Here is a 27,109-nt window from a genome sequence, read left to right as displayed (position 1 = left end):
AGTATAGTTGAGCAACAAATTTGCGAATATTAATAGACGCATGACATTCACATTGATATTGATCCAAGCAACCATTGCTTTGGAAGGAACCGCCAAATTAACCGATTTTCCCTTTCCTTTTTTGTGCTGCTGCATTTTGTCACTGAAACTTTGCTTTATTTGTAATTTTAATAGTATGCACTACCAAATAAAAAAATAATCATACGCATCGGCTATTTTAGGTAGCTTTCGCAAAAGCGATTTTTCACTCACTGAACAAAACATGTTACAAAATATGCGTTTCTGCATTTGTGTGTTTTGCAGTTGATGTGCATTTCGTTTAAAACTCGACATTCCTCAACATGCAAAACGCAACCGTTGGGATGTAGCAAATGCAACGCATGTTGCACTCTTCGTAGCAAAGTTCACATTCACTGGCAGTTGGTTCTTGGTTGTTCCAATGTGTTTTCCACGGTTTTCCCATTCAATCCTTTCAACAGCTTTCCACATTTTTATCTCGCACCGTTTTGTGTTTTGTTCGTTTTTCAATCCCTTCGTATCCATAGAAAGGTAGAAAAGGCTAACGCCACCGCGTTCCGGAGTGGACTTCACCACCTACCTTGCCACCGGCTTCATTCCCACCCCTTCGTGAGTAAGTCTGGTGAGTGTTGTGAATTTTCTGATTATTATCATGATTATTCGCATTTCAGTCACTCCCGGTTGGCTGGCGGCATGCTTCGCTTGATGGAGTTTCAGTTTCCGGACGTTTCGTTTTTCCTTTTTCCCCCCGATTTTGCTACAAAGTAGAAACGACCATCGGGTAGAGCTCACTCCGTCGGGTCGGGTGTCCTGTGGATTGTGGAAGAGTTGCATTTTCCCAACCGTTCCCCAACTGCTGCCGTCCAATTTATTTATATTCGTCTGTTTGTTGCTCTGATTGTGGTTTTATATTGTATTGTTTTTCGTTTTCATGATTTTGCCCTTTTCTCATTTTGTTTTTTTTTTTGTGTGTGCCGGTCTCGTTGATCCGCTCTTGCACACCACTTATCCCTGCTCTATTATTCAATGTTCGTTTTTAGTCCGTTTTGCCGGTGTGAAGCTTTGGCAGCCACCGTCCTTCTGTTCGGTTTTTTTTGCTTTTCCTCCTTTGTTTTTTGTCTTGCTTTTTCTTTCCTTTTTTCGATATGCTCGTTGGAACGCAATCAATTTCATCCCGGGCACGTTTCGCCAAGCAGCACATAATGATCAGCGGTGGGTGGTGATGGCAGCGCGATTTGCGGGAACGGAAGCGGGTCGTACACATATAAATCTTCATTTTCTAGCTCATCGGTACGTTGGGAGGGTGTAAGAGTTATGAGAATGATTTTCCGATTATTTTTCCACCCCGTTCTATTCGTGCATATGTTTGCCGGGGAGGAAGGATGCTGCAAAAAATGGCACCTGTTTTTAACACGAATGATATTGTTTCCTAAGCTTAATTTCTGTAATGATTCAAAGCTCGTACCTTTGATTTTTAAATCAGCTCGGATATTTATAAAAATTGTTTTCTAGTATTTTTGAACTTTTATTTGAACAAAAGTTTGCATAAATTACTTTGACAATCAATACAAAGCGAAGAAAAACCCAAAAAATCGTGTACAAGAGAAGACATAACTTCACCTGGTTTCGTAAATTCTCATATTGTGTTTCGCAAACCAAGAGGTATGCAAGTCGTAGATTATTATGATCCCATCGTTTTTCTTGTTTTGTGATGATGATAAATTTTGTTCGTTTGGCACGGGAAGCGGAATCACCGTAAGAAGAAAAACGGATGCAAGGATGGTGATACTCGATCATTGATGGAATGAATCCTCAACACAGGCGATAGGTTACAGCATTCGTGCAAATCTGAATCGACTTGCTGGAAGGCAAACGTGGGCAGAGAGTGCAAATTTCCCCGAGGAAATTAAAGGGAAAATCTACGCTGATTGTTTTTCCCTATCTCCGTTTTTCCGAGGTGCGTTCGGTTCGCAGACAGTCCGGATTGTACGGACTCTCGGTGCGCAAGGTTGTTTACCTCGTTGTCGTTTGATGGTTGGGCGGAGCGAGACAGAGAGTGGCAAACAGGTCTTTTAACTGAACCAGATAGAATGGAAAGGAAGACGATTACCATAGAACGGTGTGTGCTATGCATTCCATCAGCTGCATCCTTTGGAATCCTTTCGGCAAATGATTAAGGACGAGGCTCGTCGTTAGGTTGTGCTGCATCCTTTTTGCACCCAACCGGTCACATGTTCGACGGCCTAGCGCCAGTCTGGCTGTTGTTCAAAGGCATTTCTCTCTTTTTCACTTCTCGTAGGCGAAGCCCGGTCCTTTCGTTCCGGACGGAGAGCAGGCATGACGTTCTAGAGCTGCCCGAGACCGCCGGCGTGTGGAGTATGATTTATGTGCAACACTGACTGTCATCGGCAGCTGGTGGCAAACGATTTCATCAATCGAAGCGTCGTGTGTCACCCCATTCTCTGGAAGGAGCCTTACCGCCCGCCAGCAGGACATGTGCGACACATCCGCCCGTCAGACAGAAGGATCGAGTTTGCTGGCGTCTTCTTGGACTGCTGGCAACTGACGGAATGCATGTCAACTGAACGTGAACGAACGAACCGATTGCGAGCAACGGGTAATGGCCAACGTTGAACGTTTCAGGGGCTGCAAAAGACCCATGGATGGTTGATAAATGGACGAGTTCGCTCGAAGATTTACCATTCACAGTAATTAGTGATGAACTTTAATGGAGAAGGTTTAATCCAATCTAAAACCGAAGAATTTGATTGCCTGTCATTGTGTGAAATACAATTAATTGTAGAATTTAAACTTAAAGCTGACTTTATTGACTAATAACTTCGTAATTAATATCCTTGGTTGTTTGTTGTATTTATTTTTTTAAGTTCAATTCTTATTGCTAAAGCTACACATATTATCGCTCCAACATTTTTTGAAATCTTCTATTAAAATAAACTTGAATAAGTAGCATCTTTGATTAACTGTGTTTAAAAAAATAATGCTTTATGTATAATTTTGATATATGTCATTTTAAGATTCTAATATCGTTCATGCTTCAAATAACATATTTTCCTAACAATCGAGCCAATCAGCTCAAAGGTTCAAAGTTAGTATAAGTTTAACATCAAATAATGCTTGTTTAATAACACATGTTTATTTCTTTCCCTTTATTTTACCACGCTTCCTGACAGGCTAACAATTCAACAGCTTCCAACGCCTCCTAGAACCAACCCAAAAACCCTTCCAAAAATCACGACCAACATCGGATCCGGAGCAGTTGCGCTACTTTCAAAACCTTTTTCCCTTTTCAATTAACTGTATTTGCACTTGCAACGATTATCATTGCCAATGACTCATCGTGACACTTTCTTCTGACTTTGCGCGTTTCTGTTTTCGCCTACGCTAGGTCCGCACCATCGACGCCGGAAGTGGTACACCAAACCCCACCCTTTCCGCCCAGGCCGACCCGAAGCGGAGCAACTCGTCGCCGTTGGAGCGAGCGCGGAGCGAATAAATATTATGACAGAGGGCACCGCGGTGACGGTTGGATGTTTGGATAATACGCTGGACGTTGTCGGTGGTCAGAACGAGCAGGAGCAGGAGCAGGGCACGGTCGGGGTCCGCCTAGAGGTATCGAGTGCAGCACCAGCGGAAGAACAGCAGGGAGTGCCGGAGGGTTCCGCCGAGCAACTACTAGTCGCCATCGGTCAGGAGGAGGAACAGCGGACGACGCCACAACGGACGGTAGCGGCCACCATGTCACAGAGCAGCAGCAAACAGGTCACGAAAGCGGAAAAGCCCCTCCCGGAGCGCGGCTCGTGGGGATCGAAGCTCGACTTTATCCTCTCGGTCGTGGGGCTGGCGATCGGGTTGGGCAACGTGTGGCGTTTCCCGTACCTGTGCTACAAGAATGGCGGCGGCGCCTTCCTTATTCCGTACTTTGTCACACTCTTCCTCGCCGGCATACCGATGTTCTTCATGGAGCTGGCCCTCGGGCAGATGTTGACCATCGGTGGGCTGGGTGTGTTTAAGATTGCACCGATCTTTAAAGGTAATGAAGGGTGTTGCGAGAGTGAAACCGATTCCCCTAAACACCGTCTTCTTGTTCTCATGCCTCTGTTCTGTTCAGGTATCGGTTATGCCGCCGCAGTGATGTCGTGCTGGATGAACGTGTACTACATCGTCATCCTAGCGTGGGCCATATTTTACTTCTTCATGTCGTTACGAGCAGGTAATGGATAACTGCGAATCCCATAAAGAAAAGACAGCCATCTTACATCCTATTTCCCCCCCGCCACAGATGTACCCTGGCGTACGTGCGACAACGCGTGGAACTCGATCAACTGCGTCAACCCGTACGACCGCAAGGATCTGCTGTGCTGGGAGTCGCTCGGCCTGAACGGTACCGTCACGAAGATCTGCTCGCTCAACTCGAACAACGTGTCCATCAACGATCTGGCCGATCCGGTGAAGGAGTTCTGGGAGTAAGGTTATTCGTGCGGTGTACGGCCCGCGGGCGGGTTAGTTCTAACTCTTCCGGTTCTGCTTCTCCAACAGGCGCCGCACGCTGATGATCTCGAGCGGTATCGATCAGGTGGGATCGATCCGCTGGGAGCTGGCCGGAACGTTGCTGCTGGTGTGGATCCTGTGCTACTTCTGCATCTGGAAGGGCGTCAAATGGACCGGCAAGGTCGTGTACTTCACCGCCCTGTTCCCGTACTTCCTGCTGACGATCCTGCTGATCCGTGGCATCACGCTGCCCGGTGCCTTCGAGGGCATCAAGTTCTACGTTAGTCCAAACCTGTCCAAGCTGGCGGAATCGGAAGTGAGTGGCGTTAATCGTCTGGGAAAAAATCATTTCACCTCAATGTGAATCCCACTTTTAACGATCTTATCTAGGTATGGATAGATGCAGTGACGCAGATCTTCTTCTCGTACGGTCTCGGTCTGGGAACGCTGGTTGCCCTCGGAAGCTACAACAAGTTCAACAATAACGTCTACAAGTACGTCCCGCACATCCCGCATGGTCCGTTCCATCCATAACTCACGTACATTTCCTCCTCAGAGATGCCCTGATTGTGTGTACCGTCAACTCGAGTACCAGTATGTTCGCCGGGTTTGTGATCTTCTCCGTCGTCGGCTTTATGGCGCACGAGCAGCAACGGCCCGTGGCCGAGGTGGCCGCCTCCGGGCCCGGTCTCGCCTTCCTCGCGTACCCATCGGCCGTCCTGCAGCTCCCGGGCGCTCCGCTCTGGTCGTGTCTGTTCTTCTTCATGCTGCTACTTATCGGTCTCGACTCGCAGTTCTGCACGATGGAGGGCTTCATCACGGCCGTCATCGACGAGTGGCCACATCTGCTGCGCAAGCGCAAGGAAATCTTCATCGCCGTCGTCTGCATGATTAGCTATCTCGTCGGGTTGACCTGCATCACGGAGGTTCGTATGGGAGAAGCATCTTGCCGAGCGAATCGATGAACTAACATCCCGTTCCTTCTTGCCGTGCTACGTTCCCAGGGTGGTATGTACGTGTTCCAGATACTCGACTCGTACGCGGTCAGCGGTTTCTGTCTGCTGTTCCTGATGTTCTTCGAGTGCGTGTCGATCTCGTGGGCGTACGGTGTGGACCGTTTCTACGACGGCATCAAGGACATGATCGGCTACTACCCGCTCGCCTGGTGGAAGTTCTGCTGGGTCATCACCACTCCTGCCATCTGTGTCGTAAGTATCGGTCGCTGGTACAGGTAACCCGCGCTGCAAACGCTATCAACTAGCTTAAGATACGTGGTGACGCGTGAATGGGACTTTGAGTGAGCGAGTTTTCAGGAATAAAGGCACGTTGGCTGAATCGACGGAAAGGAGAGGTACATTTGCATTATATGCGGGAAAAGGGGAAGCATGCTTTGAAGGGTCTATTTTAGGTCAGCCTGCAACCATGAAGAAGCAACAAAGATGATGATTTCCTGACCCGCTCAATGAACCGATGGCCTTAACTGGTAGCGTACAAAGGACGGGCTAGCGACGCAACATGTGCTGGCTGGCAATAGAACCAACGCCAGTATTATGAGAATTTGTACTTAATGTACTCGAATAAACAACCTCTTTATAACGATTTTACATCCCGCTGCCTTTCTCATGGTGGACACGGTATCCGAAATCTTTTGAGGTCGTGGCACGATTCCGACACTAGCCCGGTTGATTTCCTTCAGTCCAGCACACATCAAAGCCCTCGTTTCGTAATGGTCCTTCGGTAAAGAAGCAGTTTCTCGTGTGGCTTGCATTTTCCACTTTGAACGAATTTCATACTGATGCAAGTGCGCATCTGCATCTCAATGGCTCCATTGCAAGTGTCCCTTTTCGCATGTAAAGGAATGATGCCTCACCCGGTTGTTCTTCTGTTTTGTGGCTCATCGTTTCATCAACCAGATCTCGGTGTCCGGTCGTTCCCTCGGATGCTTTTGGGCGGGGCGCACGTTGTTGAGCTCGGTAATCTCATTTTACGATGTGTGGCAATGTGTGCGCTGCATCGTCTCGGGTCGATTGGAACGCTTCAAACGAATCGGCGGGGCCATTGTTTCGACGTTTATCATCCCGCAGCAGAATGTGCTTCGCCACTGAACGAACGCTACGTGGTGGTGTTTCCCAAGCCATCGATCATACGACCACATTAAGATGGGTTGGTAGAACGTGACGTGTTGATGCAGTTCGTTGGCAAATCGGGGAGAGGCAGCGTTTCGACGGGGGAAAACGGATCGACATAATTTCCTTGCATATGCGTACGTGAGAGCACCATCGTTCTCTCGGAAATTGTTGGTAAAGGAGAGTACTGCTAGTGCAGGGGTCGGGACACCGACTTCCTGAAATATGGCCAGATGCCTAACACGATGTACTACGATCGGTTCGATTGTGACATTAAACGTCTTTTAAATGAATTATCAAGTTTCTAATCGGGAAAGTAACATAAACTTGTTATAAAATATATTAATGTTTAACATTTAATCATTGATTTTGTTACCTATTTGTGTTGATTTTGTGTACGTTTTCATTATCTTGTTAGTTTTTTATTTAATTTCTTTTCATATCCCTGAAGCTAATCATCTACTCAGGTTATTTTACTAGAGCCAGGTGTTCGGGATGTTTAGAATACTGGCGGGCTGGATATTGCCGACCCTTGTACTAGTTATAGATCTCCAAGCTTAGAAGGAGAAATAAGCTTTTACTTTCCACCGAAGAGGTGGCCTTTTGTGTTAATTTCACAGAGGCTTTTCTCCTTTTCTTTCTGATCCGTTAGAGGTCGGTTAAATAAAATAAATAGTAACTGACCACGTAAAGCAAGTCAAGACGCAAAAGTCGACCCGGACGGAATGCCGTAAATGGCCATAAATAAACTCACATTTTCCACACACTTCCCGCCGGCCGAGCAAGGAAGGAAAATATGGTCGGGTGGAAAAATAATGACGATGCATCTGTCGATGGTGTTACCCATCCTCTCGCAGCTCCCCTTTCGAGTCCATTTTCCATTTGAGCTTCCTAGCTTATCGATTTGTCTTATTAGCTGTCAAGTGTTGCGTATGCGTATTTGCATAAACTCACCCTTCCCCCATCATCGTCCACCACCAGGCAGCTAGGAAGCGGTCATTCGTTTGGACGGATAGTCGGACGAACCGTCCGTCCAGTTCCTTCTTGTTCGGGGTGAAACATTGTTCCGTGCGGGTTCACACGCCTGCTTATGCATTCCGGACCTATCTCGCCTACGGTAAGGCGCCAAGGCAATGGCAAGGACACGGTCGTAAAGCACCGGCATCGCAAGGATGTTTGGATGGCTCCGGTGGCGTTTACTTTACGATGATTTGCTTTCCTTGGCCGATTGGTTTGTTCCCGTGTGGAAGGGTGGAGGGAAAAAAGCATCGATCGGACGCGTGACCGAATGGTAGCAAGTGTAACAGAGGGATGGCGGACGACGTCTTATGGAAGCCATCGACGAAGGATGCATGATACACGACCACGACGTTGTGTGCGGTCTTAGGGCCCGGTTGCGAGCGAGTTCCTTACCGAGCGTTGGAGTTATCATCATCATCATCATCATCATCTCCGAATGTTGTGTGCGCTTCGTCCAGTTTGTGGTGAGCCCAGAACTGATACAAGATGGACGCGATAGGAAGCATAAGGTGTGTGTATGTGGATGTGTGCCAAGCCTTATTCTACTTGGAGGAGTTGCCAGCGTCGAAGTCATTTACATTCTTGCTCTCGAGCATGCACCACACCCACATGCGCAAGTGAAGAAAACGAGGCAAGGACGAGTGAAAACACTCGAATGACGCAAACACGAAGCTAATCATCGTGCGGAAGGGAGCCTCACTGGGAGGGGCGAGGGGAAACCACACCGCAAACACTACCGTTACGTAAATGACCAACAATCGGTTTCAATAGGGTTAATCGTAAATTTCAATTAAAATTCATTCCACCACCACATACCGGCCCGCTTCGGGTGGTCAGGACAACATAACTACACCACGACGACATCACCACCACAGAGCTCCCGAAGACTGGAGCAACGAACGATGGAATTTTGTATTGGTCGTTGCCACCGACCGGACCTAACCCCGTGGAGCTTCGAAAGCGGAGGAAGACATTTCGATTGGAGGGAACGGGACTGATAATACCGTACCGATGGTAAACATTAGCGTTGAAAGGCAAACGAGCCTCCTCCGATTGGGAAGGATTTATGCGACTCCGAGCCTGTCGATCGGTTTGCGGTAGTTGATGGTATGTAATGAGGCGAACGTAATACGTCAAGTCAAGCTGGGCGGCATCATCATCATCTTCAAGGTCCACTCTCACAGCTTCCGGCAAGATGGACCCAGAAACGGAATGTCTCCGGTCGAAGGTTTGTCACAAGCATCTCCTGAATGCAGCACGGCAGGACGTTATGTTTTGTGGTTTTGCTTATGAAAATCATGCCAAGTAATTCACGTCATTGGTACAAGAGGACTTGTCTGTATGTTTAATAAAAACTACTTGAAAAGGTAGAAATACAATAATAAAATTATTATGTGGAACAAATAAGCAAGAAAGAGAATAGTTGTGAAAGCAAGCTTCTCAATCGTCTTTATTATGAATTTCGGCACACTTCCATCTATGATAATCTTTATCCGTAGTTCATAAAGACCGTAATATTTTTATTAAGGTTTTCTGTAAAAAACCCCTTCTTACATTTGAATTCCACCTCTGTTTGAAAGAAATGTGAAGACAAAATGATTATTCAATCCAACTAATATCCTGATATGATATCCTTTACTTTAATTTCTTGCAACAAAGTGAATGTTAGTGGCTTTAAAACATACAACGAAAGCTAAAAATAAAAACGCCTTTGTAGTAATCTAAGTAAAGACTAACTACTTTTCTTCTATAGTTTCTATTTACGACAATCTTGGCGAATGGAAAGTGCATTACTTTAGTTCAGAGCCCAGCTTAAAAGGTGAATCGCTGGCGAAGTCCTCCCGCCTGGAACCGATTGCATCATAAAGTGGGTAAAGTTATGGTCCCGGTGGACCACGCAAGTCGCCCGGTAGAACGGTGAAGAATGGTTCCTTTCGTCTTATCACACGTTGTTCAATGGTCGTCGCCAGCCCTTCGATGGCTCGCAGTTCCACCAGCCGACCGTTTAACCGTTCGACCTGGCCTGCGACACTACTAGGCCCCTTGGCAAAAGGTGAATCGGTGGGAAAGATATGTGGCTTCACTAATTAAATTTTTCATTCCATTTCCACTAACGAGAAGCGATAAGTTCTGCGGGTAAAGAGTGTCTCGATGCAGGTGTCGGAATGGCCTTCGTCTTGTGATTTTCCACTCAGAAAGAGGTTACATTGGAGCAGGAACTAGGCATTTGGTTCCTTTTTTTCATTCCATTACCTCGCATGTTACAAGTCTCCTCTCCAGCGTCTTGTGGCGATTAAACTAACGACCGAGAAAGCCGAGGCGTAGGACCGTACTACCGCCATGGGAATGTCCTAAAACCGTTCTTCCGTGTTGATGCGACACTCAGTCCGGTGGCGGCTCTCGAGTACTGGCGAATGAAGCAACTTTCTTGCCTGTCCTTTCATCTCGCCCCGCGCTTTTTCGCTCGCGTCAGTAATGGTCCACTTTCTGGGTGTTGCAAAACTAATGTGACGCGAAAAGCGTTTGCTTGGGGACGTGCTGTGGCATGGCAAAGACCGTCTTGATATGTTCCATCCATCAGGCGCATCTCTATTGGTGGAAATGGTAACGCCTACTGCGGACGTTTATTCCATCCCATCCACCCGAGTTTTTAAGAGTTTGCTTAAAAGGGTTTGTCACTACAGATTTCTTCTCGCGTTTTTTTTTTCCATTGTAGCCATATGAAACTCACTCTTCCAGAATTGACCCGCGTAGACAATAGCGCTCTTTCGCCGTTGGGATTTGCAATCCCGTGAAATTCCTAAACACTTCGGACCGGCGGTGCTGGACCGGAACGAGGTGTGAAATAAATTTAATGCACCATAATCAAATTAATGTAGGTAATTTATGATAATGTGTTTCTTTTTTCTCTCTCTACTACTCAAATTTGCAAGAGCAGGTAGTGGAAACTATCGTGACATATTCCGGCTACGGCAAGTGGAAAGCTCCGGCAATGCACTAACAAAATGGTGCTAGTGCGAAAGTAATTGCTTTGGATGTTAGCTGTAAACTAATGGAGACATATCCAGTAAAACGGTTGAAGTGATTATAGGATTGCGGAAGTTTTCTGTGAGATGACTGAATGGAAATAAAAACAGCACTGATGTTTCAAATAAATAAAATTAAATTTAAAAATTGATCGGGTATGAATACCAGGAGATGTATAATGAATATTTGCGAATCAACTCGCATATTGTACTGTTTGTAAAGAGTGTTAAGAGTCGCTTAATTTAAAACGAAACAATTTTTTTCAACCCACAAACAATCTCCGTGTTGCGAAGCACCTAAGTGTAATTGAAACGCAAACATATATTCATTTACGAAATAAATTCACACGCCACTGGCTTCGGGGTTGGTAAAATTGAAATTCATAAACTTCTACGCGCTCGCAGAGAAACCCAAGTGCAACCGTTTTGCATACGAGTGTTTGGCCGAGCAAAAAGAGGAGGATTATGGATGGAGTGTGACTGTTTTTCCGCCGAGGTCGTAGAGCAATAAAGAAAAAGGGGAACATTATGTAAACTGAAAACCGTTCCAAACTAGAGATCGGTGAGGGGCGGTTGGATCGCGTTCTAAAAAAAAAAATTTACTGCAAAATACATCAACGGGAGATAGTTTTAAAGGAATTTTGTGGGAGGGAAGGGAGAAGAATTACACAACAAGAAAAAACGACAATTATTTCCCACCGCGACTATAAAAACCACTCATCGATTCGAGGACACAGAAAATGCGTTCCCTGCAGCGGACGGAAAATCGTTTCATCCCGGACGCTTCTGTAGGTCACCATTACTGCATCGATTGCATCTGAGCTCCCGCGCTGCAACTGTGTGTGCCGACGTGTGTGTCATCTGTGTATTGGTCCGGAGGACACCGTTAGCTGTTGTTGAGTCGGTTAGCAAACGTCATAAATTTCCATTTATTTTTCCTGCTCGAACATAAAACTATACGCTTTTGATAAACGACCAAATATGGTTACCAAAGTCGGATGCACACAAAAACCAACACACATACACCTACCCCCGACTCCGAGCACATGGTTCGGGGCGGGTGCTCCAAATTTCCAGTGGTCGATGTTTTCCTTTTCCGTAGCTGCACTTGTGAAAGTTTAGTGGGCGCCGGTACAAAACCCCAAAAACAGCTCCGGCGTGAAAGCTATCTGATAGTGACACCAATGTAGTGAAAGCGATAGCGGCGGCTGCGGCGATTCATGAGGAAGGACATTTTGGATCGTGTAACTAGCACATAAGCACGAGCCCCGTCGAGTGGTGGTTAGCCCTTCGGTGGTGGTTTTCTCGCCGATTGAGGCCAATGGAGCAGAACCGGTGCCAAAAAGCGACGATTAGCAAGCGTTTAGGTCGTTTGGTAGTTTACGCGGTCATTAGGAGTGTTTAATTTAAACAGGCTTAATAAAAATCAAGAGAAGCCTAGCACCATTGCATTGGTGTAATTACATTCGATTATATTAATCCTAATGAAAGGAATCCTAAGAATCAAAATCAATCTACTAGAGTGCTAAACTAAAACCAAATTTGAATGAACCACAAAAGTGAATTCCGCGTCTATTCTAAGGAAACAAGTTGTAATATTTTCATTATTTGATGTTCTATTTTCGCAAAATAATTATCTACGCCTCATCAAAAGCAGGATGATTTTTCATCCCACGAGCAACAACTTTCAATAAAAAAAGAAGTCCTTCATTTCATCCCAATCGTCGCCATTTTCAAAGTGTGAATTTATTCGCACTGGCCGGTGTGGTCTTTTACAAACAACAACAAAAAAGTCTTTCCAAATGGAAAGGTGCCAAAAATGGGCCGCTACCAGTTAACTTCCGGCCACTTTCAATAAATCGTGCCCAGCTCCGACGGTTGCTGGCTTGCAACTGATCGCCTTTAGATCACTTCAGGAGGGAGTGAGATAAAGAAAAAAACAACCCGCCCCCGAAACACCTTTCGATTCGGTAAACAAAAAATCAGATTGAAGCGAAAACCATAAAACTAAAGCTAGCCGGGCTTGGAGCAAACCACAACCATCCTGGCCCGTCGGTGCGTCGGTGTCGGTGATCGTTCAGCATCATTTGAAACCATTCAATTTCAATCAATCCGCAATTAAGTCTAGACGTGAAGGCATCAAATCACAAACCATCCATCCATCCATCCATCGATTCATCCATCCATCTACCCATCCATCCATCCAGCCAGCCAGCCAGCCAAGGGAAAACCTTCGGAGAATGGCGCCCCATCCATCAGAGCATTCGCTGAAGCCCCCGCCAGCGTCAGCCCTCGCCACAATTTTGCGAATCGATCGGTCCACCTCCCAAAAACCTCGAGCTATGTGTACAGAAACAGCAGGCCTACGCAGCGGAACGGTCCGAAAAAGTGTGCGGCTTGAAATTCGTCAAACCCATATGTGTCCGCTTTTTCCACGCCGGAAAACATGCACCCCCGGCAACGGCGAAACTGTTTATTAGCCCTGCCGTGTGCCGAGATTCACCGTTTTTCCCCTAACTCGAAATCCATATCGCTGTAAGGATATTTATCAACCGCTGAAATGGTTCGGAATAAAAGTTTAAATACCTCACCGATATTGACTCGCCCGAGGACGTCGATCGAAGACCACTTCAGCCATCTGTATCTGTGTGTGTGTGTGAGTGTGTCCTTGTGGTGCTCGTTGTACCGTCAAATACTCACGTGAACTATTGGAGCGGAAGCTATGCTCCAATTCGCGGCGAGGAATAGCCTCCAAAACGGTGTGGACGAACTCGATCCGGGATGCATTTTCCACGCGAGTTAGAAGTACGGTGCAGGACGACTGTACAGTGCAACGTCAGGTAGCTCTACGTCGTCTATACCGGGGGATGCCATGTTTGGAAACAATAAGCCCAAAACTAAATTGAGATACCATCGAGCGGTGATTGAATTTTGATTTGAGTCCCGGGTATGAAGGACATGCCGACGGATTTAAACCCGGTTCCACGTCACCGCAACGGAAATGGTGTTGGTACCGAATCAACGGAAGCAACCCGGAGGCTAGATCGTGGCTACTTTCGATGAATAATTTATCGTCCAAGCTTCCACATTTTATCCTTAACTGTTTCATTTATTTCAAAAGTTGTTTGTTGAATAATACAAAATGATAATTTTCATTGTTTTTCATGGGACTTTAAAAAAGCTTTAAAATGAAATTTACGAAAAAAGTGCACACTCTCTAATTGAAAACATTATTTATCAATGTACGGAGGAATTTCAATCAGAATAGCACATTGCCAAAATTTATGTCTTTCTCGACAGAAAAACATCGCTTCTACATCTCGTCTCGGTTCAATTTATGGTCGCTTCACTTGAACATATTTTTTGCCCGAACTTTTTCCTCACTCGAATTAAAGCCCGCCATACATCGGAGACATCGAGTGCCGAGCGGACGTATGTGCCGCTGAAAAATAGTTCTAAAGTATGCTAATATGATTCGGAACATCGAAAGCTTTCGACAAGTCGAAATTTTAAGCAAAAGAGAGTCATCGTATTTAAGTTTTCAAGTACGTGTCTCGTCTTGTTGCCTTTCCGGGTTTTTTTTTCTTTTTGTGCACTCGCTCAAGTCTAGTTGTTTCCCCAACCCTGACTTTGCTGAAACGTGAATGTTTGCATTGAACTTCCTTCCGTTTGAACTGGTGGAGTTTGCCTCCCGGGGACATATCCTCCGGCGTTGTCTAGCCAAAGGAATACAAACATATATATTTTCCATCATGGAGGGTCAAAAAAGAACTTCCCTTTCTTATCTACGATCTCTCTCGAGCTGCAGCTTGCGAGCAGTTCTTTTGCTTGCAATCCTTTCGAGACTAATCTTCCGGAACACGGATAGCTGTGCCGCCGTGGTTAAGGCTGGTCAGGACATCGGATCGAGTTCGAACTCGAACACGCAACGATGGTTTGCTGTTTTTGCCACTCTCTGTGGACTTGTTTTAATGTTTGTTTCAGTTTCATGACTTCCCTACCACTTTCATGCCGCCTCTCAGTTCGTCGTACGGCGTTGGGGCATTTTTTTAATTGATAACTGAACGAAAGAAGAGTTGGTGGAAAATCGTAACATGATGATGCGGGTATTAATGTGGTAATGTGGATATCAAAAAAGGCTCAGCACCAGCTCGTCGCTTGGCGCTGGCTCGCTCAAACACTTCTTTTCCCCTTTCCACCACAGAGAGACAATAATTGGGGTTATGTTAACACACACGCTTGCTAATCCCTTCACGTGGAAACTGCTCGTGCTCCGTTTTTTACCGGAGCTTTAAGTTGCGCTTTGCAAACGATTGCACAGTTCAGCAAAATTCCAGTTTCGCTTTTTCTTGACAAATCTTAATTTCACTCTTCGTTTTTCTTTCCGATTTCGAGCACCGGAAATGCTCGTCTCCACTCACACCGAAGAAACGTCATTTTAAGCGAACCGGAAGAAGCGTGGTGTGGTTAGCCGTGTATGTTGCTGCACGGAGGAAGGAAAACAGGACCCCAGCGGGAGTCTCCCGGTGGGAGAGAAGAATCTTTTCCGACCTCTTTCGGGGTTTCCACTTTCTCGACTCACAATCGAAGCAATGTTAGCCTTTTGTCACAGAGCGCGATTTTCTCGGTAGTCCCTGGCGAAAAAAGAAAAAAAAAACAGAAGCTGAGAAAAAGTCACAAAAAAACGCACGGAAAAGTAAAAATGAGTAGAACGAGAAAAAACTTTCATCGGAAAAGAGGCGAATTGAGGGAAAAAAGGGTGGATCAAGTGTCACGCCTTGTAGGTGAAAGAAAAGGCTCCACGGCATCAGGATCACCTTTTTCAGTTCACCGTGTACACTTTTTTTTTGCCGAAGAAGCTACAGTTCGGTTTTATTAAAATTTATCCCCGCTGTCGATGGCATGTGGCTCCTGGTTTTCTTTCTTTATTTCTAAAAAACACAAATGGAGCACTCGGGGAAAATGTCGTGAAATTAAAGATCTTCCTATTTTCCACACGGTCTTTCCGGGATTTCCCCAGCTCCTCTTAGTAGGATGCTCCTTTACGAACACCTTTTCTTTTCGTTTGACTTACTCAAGCCACGAAAGTTTGACTTTCACCGGCTGCGTGGCGTGTGGAATTTGAAGGCGTGTGGGGAAATACCCTCATAAATCATGATTACTCCGGATTTGAGGGTGCGTCTCAAACTGAAGCTCGATTTTAAATCGACTTCATTGTACCAAAGCTGGATCAGGAGTAAGTCGATGGTTGGAAAAGAATGAAAGAAGTATCTTGTTCGTTGCATGGTTTTTCTTTTGGCGTTACAAAGAAATTTTGAAATAAAAGACTTGTCTTTAAAACCCGGCTTGACATTTGTTTTCCTCACCTCGTCGTTCAAAGTTTGGTTACTTCAAACGCGTGCCCATTTGCTTTTGAAATTCGAGCGCAAAATAACTTCCCATCGATGAAGCGACGCACCGAGGACGCACCGAGGGCCACTCGGTGGGGTTGATGGGGGTAAATTGTAAACCGGAGCGCGAAGCAAGAGATCTTCGCGCAAATAATTTTAAACGCCGTACGCGGGCGTACGAAAATCGATACACCCGACCGGAATGTGGGCCTTCGGAAACAATTTTGCTCTCCAACAGTCTGGAATGTTAATAATATTTTGCCTCACCTCACGCGCGCTGCTCTCCTTTGCATTCCATTCCATGCCACCGGGCGTGGTACCACTGGCCGTAACGCAACCGAGCCTAGCCGTTCCGATTTAACTCCGTTTCCGGGAGAGAGGGAGAGGTTTTTCCACCCGGTAACGAGCGAAACTAATTTTTGGTAATTGCATTTTGTCGGTCGGTCGGTTTTTCTGGGCGGAAATGATTTGTTATGAATGACACGAAACATTGACGGCCGGAGCTACATTCAATTTCGTGGCCAAAACATGTGACGGGAGGGAAAGCTGACGGGGTAGGGGGGGCGAGTTTTAAATAAATGGTTGACGCTTTAAATGCTTTCCACCGTTGTCTCACCACCAAAACGTCGAATAAACTCACGCCGAACTTTACCACCCATCCATTTTTGTCCCCCAAAACAAGTCAATCATGTTCCTTTCAGGAGTTTTTCCACCGGGTGAAGTGATAAAAAAAAGTTGGGAAAACAACACGGAAGAACAATTGACATCGATCGCTCTTTTCGTGGGCAGTTTAAGCCCATCGAAAACGCATCCATTTTTCCCCGCTTAAACGACCACTCGTGGGTATTTGGGCGCCCGAAGGAAACCCCCGAAAACCGGGACTGGGAGGTTTGCTTGGTCATCCGACAAAGTGGTGCTCCTTTCGCGTAGAAACCCCATGATGGATAGAGCAGACCAGTGTAAAGGGGGGGGAGAAACCATTGGGGTTGGAGGGACTCAATCGGAAAATGGGATGTTTATCATCATCCCCAATCCGCGCTCACAGTTCGCGACAATGGCCAACTCAAAAAATAAAAAAAAAACCACCATTGAACGATACTCCCGCGAAGACTGGGGAGGCTTTTACATCATCAATCAATTTCCACGAAACAGCGGGGGGGTTGCGTGGAAGACGGTAAAAAGAAAAACTTGAGCATGAAGAGGAAGGAAAATGTTTCGGATCGGCTAAAGTTGTACAGCATCCGCCAGATGATAAGGCCCGACACACCTTCAACGAGTTTTACACCTTTTTTGGGGGCGAATTTTCTTCTCCCAATTTTCTCTCTCTCTCTCTCTCTCTCTCTCTCTCTCTCGCTCTCTCTCTCTCTCTCTCTCTCTCTTCCTTTCTTCCAAGTACCAAACATTGTATCTATCGTGTTTTCCGTTGGGGATGGCAACGGTTCGTTCGTTGTAACCACTTGCGCTTCGCACGATCGATGTGTACGAATCGGTTTGGCTGCCCTTAAAACCTCGTTAGGAACCCAGGATGGTCCTTTTTGCCACAAGGCAGTACTCGATTGTGCGTGGTGGTTCCGAATCGATGGGAATTTGATGGAGCTAAAATCGAAGCATCAAATTCCACCGAAAGGGAGGACAACGGACGGCTGCTGGAGTGCATGGTCGGGGCGGGTTACTGACGACGGACTGGTTTATTGATTCGGATTACAGGTGTATTGTTACCTCGGAGAATGAACTTATCGTTGCTTAAATGATTTAAGGATGGTTAACAAAAGGAATCAGTGTTTAATATCAATAACATAATTTAATAAAAAAACTTTTAGATATCCTTATCAAAAGAAAGTTTCTATGTCTTGAACTAAATTAACTTAAACTTAAAACATGACTTCTTCAGAACAAAACAAACTGATGGATACGGTAGATTTAAAATCATGGACCTCCGTATTGTGATTTTGTTGTACCAAAATCGACGGTTGATCACATTTTGGAAAAGGTGGCAAATTCCATTATTGAAATTCTACTTTCTGTTCCTTCATTGTTAATTGGATAAAAAGAAGAATTAAACTGAACTTTCTTCTTAAGGACTTCGTCATTTTTATTATTCGAAAATAGTGTGGCCTTTCTGTTTCATAATAAATAAAATTGGCGAAGGAAAACCGGGGTGGTTTTTTATTCCTAAGTATGACATTTTATTTGCAAACGGACTTCCTCGAAAATGCTGCGAAAATGCTGTGTTACACCGTCGTACATTTAAGGTTTAATTCAATCTCGTAGTTCCTTCTCACACAAAATTTTCTCATTGTAGCTTATGACCCCTATTTTGTTTACTCTTTTAAGGCGACATACAACTTCTTTGTTTCCACAGATTACCCAACACTAGAGCACTTCAAAACAACAGGGTTCACTTTTTGTGGGTTTGTTTGTTTGGAGAGATGTTTTCGCTTCCTTTCCACTCCCCATGGGCTAGTTTTTACCTCTCCCAATCATTCCAAAGCCTCATACTTTAAGAGGAAGGAAAGTTTTTCCAGCACGATTAACACGATCTAGAGGACTTCACGGTACGCACAATGAAATTATTACTGTGAAATCAACCATCTCCAGCTTTAGGTCCATGAAGTAAATCTGTTTTACAAGAAAAACTGGGAAAATAAAATGCTTTTCCCCAAACGCAAACCATCCTCTCTATTCAACAGAAAAACAAAATAATACAAGCCGTTGTTTCAATGCGTAATGTGTTCCGGGAAAACCGCTTATCAAAATCCCATTTCCCCACAACCCTTTTCCGTACATATTTTACTTTGATATGTTTCACGCCGGAGAAAACACACACACACACACGTATCGGAACAAACCAAAATCCCACTTCCGGACGAAAGCGGAAGATCATACGGGAGCATCAGGATGTTGATTTTGACACTATTGACACAGGGCTAGGGTTGTGATGATAGGCCAACGGAACGAATGTGAATGGGACGGAAGCAACGAGGATCCATTCCCTGGAGGAAAAGCGGAAAAACCACACGTGTAGCTAGAAATGATGCGGAACAGCAGATAAAGGGCCATCAAAGGGACCGCGGTGTTTCTGGAACTGGTTGTCTAACTAATTCGAAAAATGTTTTCTTACCTTATGTTTTCTGATGTGCTGGTTTTTAAGGAAAATTGTAAGAACCGTTTTACAGTACAGTAACAGAAGGAAAATTGTAAGAAATTTAGGATGTATGTTTTACTTTGCGAATGAGTTGTAGAAATCGATATTTTAACCAAGATGTTTTTAGAATTGCATTCCTATAAAATATTTACCTATCGGTATTTGACATCTTCTAATTTATCATTAGTCAGTTCCTATCGCTTTAATTCCTACCAAAATATACAATTTGCCTTAGCAACCTGATTTCAATGACATGACGCGTTTGGTCTTAAGGCGAACAAAGATTACAAGATAAGACACTAAAAGCGGCTCATCTCGTGCACATTGGCTCGTGCTCCATAATCATAACTCTTGTCAACGAACCACCCCACCCAGAAAAGGCCGCTCGGCCAAACGTCAGCCCGAGCGCGGTGGAAACCCCGAACCCGAGCACCAACGGGGCGGAAAAAGACTCAAAATCATCGCACGAAACATCATGATCCATCTGCTGCTTTGCTGCCGCAGAACCCTTTCACCCACACAGCAACACCGGCCATTACGCCCACATGTCCACACGGAGAGGGTTGCCCTGTCCCGGGCACGGCCGGCCCCAAGTTTATTACAACACTTCCGAGCACCGGCCACCCTTGGCCAACCGTTCCGTCCCCGAGGGTTCCCGAGCGCTTCCCGGGTATAGATTATTTTATTATTATGGAGTTTTATTGAATTTAATTATTAATATCAATGGAAATTGCTGGCCCATTGCGCTTCATCCGGCTCGGAACGATCCCACTTTCGGTTCGGCCCCACCGCTTCTAGGTGGTTGATTTCCGGTGAATTTTCTTCCCTTCAAAGGTTCCCTCTCCTCGTAACATGGCTGCTTCGCTCCGGTGTCCTTCCACCCTGCCCGCTCACCTGTCGCTCCTCGAGGGAAGGACTCGTTTTCGCACGGTTACAGTTTGCTTTAACGTCCGTACCAGCAAAGAGCTTTTGACTTCAAGAAACCGAGTACGACCGAGTTGGTTTTTTGGCAAGCAAACGGCTTCACTTTAACGTGTCGAACACTTGAGTGCTCCGTTACGACCATGAAACGTGCCACAGTGGTCTCGAGGAGCACACTTGAACTAACCGGGACTAGCTGCTGAAAAAAAAACCAAAAACACACACACCCACACACAAACAGCAGGACTTACCGGTTCGGAATGCTAATGTTTTGAGGTCATTGACGTCCCCCCTGACGAGGAGAGAATAAATGTACCGAGAAGGAGTGAGTTGAGAAAATGCTGCACCGTGGCCCAACGAAAGGCCTTTTTCTGGGGGAGTTAATCTGGGTGCAAATTTGGGGTTCGTAAAGCTTGCTTGCGAAAGGATGTCCTTGGCAAAGCAGCTCACGCCTCTAAGCCTGGGTAAGACTCTAGTTCTTCACTTCAAAGATTTCTGCCCTTTGCCGCAGCTTCCAACGAGGGGGTGGGAGTGGATGTGAAAAGAGCAAAAACATTGGCTTCTTTTGCTGAAATTTCTTGCGAGAAGGTAGAAAACATGGGTACACTTCGCGTCACGATGAAGGACAGGCCGTTTTTCTCACGTTCAAGCCTCATATGTACACACAAGCCACAAGATTCTGTTGTTTAACAGACGTTGGCGGAATGACGTGCAATAGCGTTGAGGCATCCAAAAGTTTCAACGCAGCAATGTAACGTCAATGAAAAATGTGGAGTTGAGGAAGAAGTTACAAAAAATAAACGGCGAACGCTGAAGAATGTTGAAATGATCTATAGCAACGTTAACGATTCGTACTAGCACACAAATATTTGAATGATACTGATTACTTATTGTTTCCATTTTTAATGGGATTGGAAATTCATTCGTAAAAGCTTGGAGTGATTTAATTTTGATTTTTATTTCAAATTTCTTCTTTCGCCCAGTGTTTCGTTTCCACTCCGGGACAAATCGCGTGGAATTATATTGACCTTGTATTTTAAAGTTAAGAAAAAAACTTATGAAACAATTCCTAGTATGTTTTTCCAGAGCAGTTAAAATAACATTCGGAGAAGAAAAACCTACAAAACCCACTCCTTACTTCATATATTGAATGAAAAAATTCTAATTGTCTTACGTTTTATCGAAAATAAACTTCTTCTGTTTAAAACTGTTTTTACTTCTATTTTAAATACTGCTATATTTCATTAAGCTTCAATTTTTTAAATTCCATGACAAAAGATAAGAGTGTAAAATTATAATATAAAAATCAATAAACTTCCCTATGATTGCAGGTTGCTATTAACATATTCATTTTTAAAAATTATATTTGCTTTAAAGTGTTTGTGTTAAATATGATAATGTATCCTATTTTCAGCTTCAAGCACTCTATAAGGGCTAACAAATCTATTCTTACAGAATGTTGAACATAAAAGTATATCTCAACAAAATGTATGCAATTCCCGAGTTTTTTGTCTATGTAAAATGTTGGGGTTGTAGAAGCAAGAGTTACCCCACTAAAGCCAACCATTACCTAAAAGAAGATCACACAGTAACCACACTTACAGGCGAAAACCGATTGTTGTCATGGCAAGAGTTGGAGCAATTTCATTTATTCGTCTAGTAAACCATTTGTTTGCTCATCATGTTAAGTTATTATTGGAAGTAGTCAGGTCAATAACGGTCAGTAGAAAATAGTAGCTCGATCGCGCCAGGATACTTAGAGCTGGTAGGTCATCCGGAAGCCCAGCTCCCGCCGGTAAGGATCGTACAGCCGGTCACTGTTGAAGAACAGCATGAAGGGCCCCGGAAAGGAAACTGCAAATGATACCAATGTTCGGGTGTTAAGTAACTGGGTGGTTCCTTGGTAACGAGTTCTGCATGGAATGACCTACCTTCGACACTGCCGTCCGCTAAACTGTGATGGCAGAAACGACTGGCGCGCATTGTCGGAGCTCCCGGGCGCTGCACGACCGCGTTCGGGATGTGCAGATGGTCCTCGGACCGAGCCGCCACTTGGACACTGGAGTAGCACAGCTCGTCGAAGCCCGGATTCCCGACGGTCGGATCGGCACTGGCTGCCATCTCGAACTGGGTCGCCTGCAGCCGCAATGGGTTGTTCTTGCGCTGGAAGCAGATGGCGTAGCTGAGGCCTCCCAGGTAAGGACCAGTTCCGGTGCCGAAATTGAACGACTCGATCGTCCCGCTCGACTCGGTGTGGTACTGCAGGCAGCCAGTCGGGGCGAGAAGCCCAACGTCATGAAGGGTACGGGCCACGGGTAACGGTGCCAATTCGGGCGCGGCGTTCCGTAGCGAAGCTCCAGAAGCTGGGGCCATGCCGTTCGGACATTCGAGCTGCTGCACACGGACGCTCCAGTGCGGATTGCTCAGAGTTGGGATTTGGTTGCGGCTTGCGATGCGGAACGTGATCGATAGGGTGCGATCGGCGGTGGTAGGATTGAACGGTACATACACTGGGGGAGGGAAAACAAACGAGAAAAAAACATGAATATCAAAGACAAGCTATAAATAGTTTACTAGTACGACTGTTTTCAATCGTGTCAAAAATTCTTGAAGATTAGAAATTAAAAGTGTTGTTTAATAATAATATGTTTGGAATCATAAAATGTTATCCAAATTGAAAGATGAAAGCCGTCCTTCAAGTCCTCACACGTATTTTAATGAGATATTTGAGTAGAAATTATGTGGCACCTACTAAAACAAATTTTTAGTTCACTTCTAATCTAGAATCACAGAACTTCAAAAATTGATAACGCTTGGTGGTATTTCGATCTGTTTTTCTCCACTATCTTCCGATACATGTACAAACAACTGTTCTTGGAAATGTTTGTTTTGTATAAGCTGGCACACTCAATATCGTTATGGTGTGTTTGCGTGGTATAAAGGTTAGTAAACAAGTCAATCTTTGCGAGTTTGAGACTCTAGCAAATGTTCATTTCTTTGTTGTGGTTGTATTTTCTGATCTTTCATAATACCAATATTCAAACCAGCAAGAACAAGTATGGATCGATTAAATATTGATTATGGAACTGTTTTAAACAGATCTTTCCAATGCATGGTTTGCTTTTGAACAAGTTTAACCAAAACCGAAAATCAGTTTTTTGTTTCGTCTGATATCTACATTACCGTATTCAAACTCATTTTTAGTAAGCAAACCTCAGAGTTCTCAAACAATTCGATTACATAAGTGGTTACTGATTCAACAGTTCCACCGTAGACAAGAAAAATCCGGTCACCTGTTCGGTGAGCATCGGTCCCAAGATGGCCGAACGCATGCCGCGGGGTGTGAAAATCAATTTTCAAACATCAATCTACCTATCGCTTCCCGGGAACAGGGAAGGGAGGGACGGGTGCTTACCGTGCTGGTTGGTGTTTTCGCCGCATAAATCGAAATCCAGGTTCTCGATCGACAGGACATCGTTGATGCATCTCGGGTACGGGTCGAGCGTCGGCTGGGCAAGGCTGAACGAGTTGAAGTCCAGTCGTAGCTGGAAACAGGCGGGAGGGGTTGGGGAGAGGAGATAGTTAGACGGTGCCCAAACTTGCACACATACACACACTAGTTCCCATTTACCTGGCAGATGCGTAGGTTGAGCGCGCGAATAGTGTAGACGCAGTTGATGCCGTTCGCCGCCACGTTCTGTGGGGCGACCAGGTTGGTTGACTTCACCAGCGATGTCCCACCGCAAGCCAACGTTGGTCCTGTGTGGGGAAAAAAACAAGCCGTCGTTGTGGAGTTAGTCAGTGAAATTGTGCCAGCACTTCTTTCATCGTTTCCGATGAACGCCTCTGTTTTGGGACGAAAGTAATCCTGCCGTCATGTTTCGATGATGTACAATTTCTCGTCGATCGTACGTCGGACGTGGTTAGATTCCCTTCGGACAGGGTTGAGAATGTCCCGCCCCGTCCCAACCGATGTGTTAATTTCCGTTTTGGGGATTACCGACTCGAGCAATTCAGTCGAGGGAAGGTGGTACATTACATGACCACAGTTTCAACAGGTGCATTTTCAATCACTATCACTGTAATCTCGCCCGCTGCCTAAGGCACGCCGATGGTCTAGCTTTCTCGGAAGTTAAGTAACTACGTTTTAATTCTCTTTCCCCAAAAGCCCCTCGGGGGGTGCGTGGCCAGACCAGTTTCAAACGTGTAGTAACCATGTTTCCAAAAACGGGATGTACTTTTTCTCAAGCAAATATTCAATTCTTATCAAATTTCGACCTCGTCACCCTCATATGGATTTACTTATTAACTTTTACTTATTTTTCCTGGTGAAGTATTTGCAATTTTTAAACGGTTCTTAAAACGGCTAACCTAAATCCTTTCAGTATACGAATTGTTTCTTTTTCTCAGCTTTCTCTTCAACGCACTTAAAGTGTCAGATCCAAGACATGTCCGCATTTCCACAGACGGACCAACAGTTTATTTTTAGTGCTCCACCCGTTCGACATTCCTAGATAATTCAACATCATTGCTCTTGTATGTAAAGATGTTAATTATCACATGCCTCACATCTTTGCCGCGGCCATCGGCATGCCTTATTTGATACACAAAACCGGAAAACCCCAGTTTAATGTGTTTATTTTTAGACCAATACTATACTCGCACGGCACCTGTGAACAATTTTCCACCAAAAAACGCTGCATCGAAATGTCCACCACAAAATGATACACGATAGCGTAGGCCACTGACCAGCCCCCCTTAGGTTGGGCAGCTGGCGGTAGCCTTTTCCGTGCTTCAACACGACGCGTTTATCGATCCCGAGGATCATATCTACACCTTGCATCGGTGCCACTCGAGACGATGCGTATCTGGTCTGGCCGGAGACAGCGCCAGCGACGCGGCACCTTGAAATTTCAACCTTCCCCCGATTGGTGAAACGATCCTCGGGAGTTGAGTTGAGTTGAGGTTAGGCAAGATAGTCACCATGTGCACCGTTGTTAGACGCAACAAATTGCAACTACTACTCCACTGCTTCTTGGCACATGCATTTTGTAACACTTAACGGCTCTTTTACCTGTATATTGAGCCATCGTAGGTGTCTGCTGGAGCCCGACTGAGAGAACAAGGACGAGCAGGGTGAAGCACCCCGAGAAGTTCATCGTACACACGTGCATCGAACCAACGGTACGCAAACGCACTGGTTTATCGATACCGAAAAACTGGGACGTCAATTGAAGGAAGCAACACACACACACACACAGACTCAGACGTACAATCCGAACGAATGCCCGACGAAAACTCAACTGATGTCGGTTGGCCCGCTGGAGAATCCTTTTATATATCAGTCGAATTCACCAATTCGGTTGCTAGGTTTCGTTATCATCGAGTGATAAGGAAAACCGCGGCTACGATACGACCAAAAGCTCAAGAACAAAAAGCGTGAAGAAACCCGTGGAAATGATACGCGAAGGCCCGTGCGTTATCAGCCTACGGCAAGAAGACATGATTTTTCCATCTTGATGTTGAAACTATCCCCATCGTTTCTCCTCGGAGGACGCTTTCTCCCAAAAATTAGCACGTTTTTTTGAGTAGGTCAGGTCGATAAATTTAGTGTCCTTTCCGCTTCCCGGGCCTTGCTGGGAAATCCCAAAACTTCTTCACCCATTCAGGAATTCCAATTCATTTGTCTTTTTTACTGTATCTGTAAATTTGACCATTGCATACAGAGGCTGACATGATCGATATCGCCATTCCGTTCCAGTGCGATAAGAAAGCAAACGGTGACGACCCGTCGCGAGCACGATCGAGATGCATCTCAGCGCGTACTGGAGACCTCCAAAGGGGCCACCGAGGAAATCATTCATAAATTAAAGTATGACGTACTTGGCCAATTGAACATAAAAAAGAAAAACGAAGTCTTGACGAACAATAACAAACCACCGTGTCCAGACGCATGGCTTCCGGTCAGTGTGACGACATAAACTCCGCTGTATCGAAGCAGAATCGTTTTACTCAGGGTTGGTTGATTGCTTTCACTGTGACCCTTGTTAGGGGAGTTTTTTTTTGGGCTCGTCATTCGGTTTTACAATGATCGGTTAGGTAACATTATTGTAATGTATTATCTAAGTGCAACTGCGATCGATCATAGTTTAACATGCCCCGTTTTTGAGCGCAAAGATAAAACACGTGACTAACAACTGTCACAAAATTAGAACTAGGTTATGGCTCATAGTAGGGAGACGTTTGAATTTTTTCTTTATTTCACAAAATGTTCATTGCCTTACAATAATTACAACTGACTAGTTAAAATTATATATTATTATAAAATTATATTATAAATATATTTTTCTATACTGTTGTTCAAGGAAAAAGTTTTAAATGAACAGTGTATGAACCCCAACTTGAGAAAATGGCTTAACAAATTGTCACACTGTTATATTTACATTTTTGTGTAGGTTTTGGTCTAGATTCTAAGAAAAAATTATATTTTTGTAAAAAAATTTGGATTTTATTGATTTAATGATGGTCATTTTGCTTTTGTGTTATTTGTAACTGTGATCAGCAATAATTTGACGATAATGAACAAACATTTGGTACAATTGATTTGATTAGTGTCAAATATATCAATTAAAGTTGAAAAACATGTAAGAACGATTTATTTCACGTGAGTATGAGTATAATCCACAATTTCGCAATCACATGTATCTTACTTTGCTTGAAGGATATACTAGGCTTTAAAAACCAACACGGATTCTATACAGGATTGGGCCGAAGGTAGGGAATGCTAGGCAATACAAATAACATAGGACCGTTGTAGCAGGCCGTACGGGACGTATGAAATGAATTATGTCTACTAGTCAAGCGGGAAATTGATGTGAAAATCGACGACGTGTATCCGAATCTCACGAGAGGATTGACCAGCCACAATTATAGTAAGCCATGACTTGAAAGGGG

General features: G+C 44.9%; 2 protein-coding genes across 2 annotated transcripts; one reads left to right on the top strand and one right to left on the bottom strand.

The window, feature by feature from the left end:
• Positions 1-3,537: 3,537 nt before the first annotated feature.
• On the top strand, positions 3,538-5,762 carry LOC131293310 (sodium- and chloride-dependent GABA transporter 1-like). Its single transcript, XM_058321390.1, has 7 exons — positions 3,538-4,069; positions 4,148-4,249; positions 4,319-4,502; positions 4,576-4,843; positions 4,918-5,021; positions 5,084-5,453; positions 5,532-5,762. The coding sequence occupies exons 1-7, from the start codon at positions 3,538-3,540 to the stop codon at positions 5,760-5,762; spliced, it is 1,791 nt and encodes a 596-aa protein (XP_058177373.1).
• Positions 5,763-21,911: 16,149 nt separating this feature from the next.
• On the bottom strand, positions 21,912-25,314 carry LOC131281742 (uncharacterized). Its single transcript, XM_058311088.1, has 5 exons — positions 25,230-25,314; positions 23,787-23,914; positions 23,571-23,700; positions 22,087-22,665; positions 21,912-22,009 (listed from the first exon to the last, which is right to left on the bottom strand). The coding sequence occupies exons 1-5, from the start codon at positions 25,312-25,314 to the stop codon at positions 21,912-21,914; spliced, it is 1,020 nt and encodes a 339-aa protein (XP_058167071.1).
• Between the last annotated feature and the right edge of the window lie 1,795 nt (positions 25,315-27,109).

Source organism: Anopheles ziemanni, chromosome 2 (genome assembly GCF_943734765.1).
Source record: "Anopheles ziemanni chromosome 2, idAnoZiCoDA_A2_x.2, whole genome shotgun sequence".
NCBI lineage: Eukaryota > Metazoa > Arthropoda > Insecta > Diptera > Culicidae > Anopheles > Anopheles ziemanni.
This window is presented reverse-complemented; position numbering and strand designations above follow the sequence as displayed.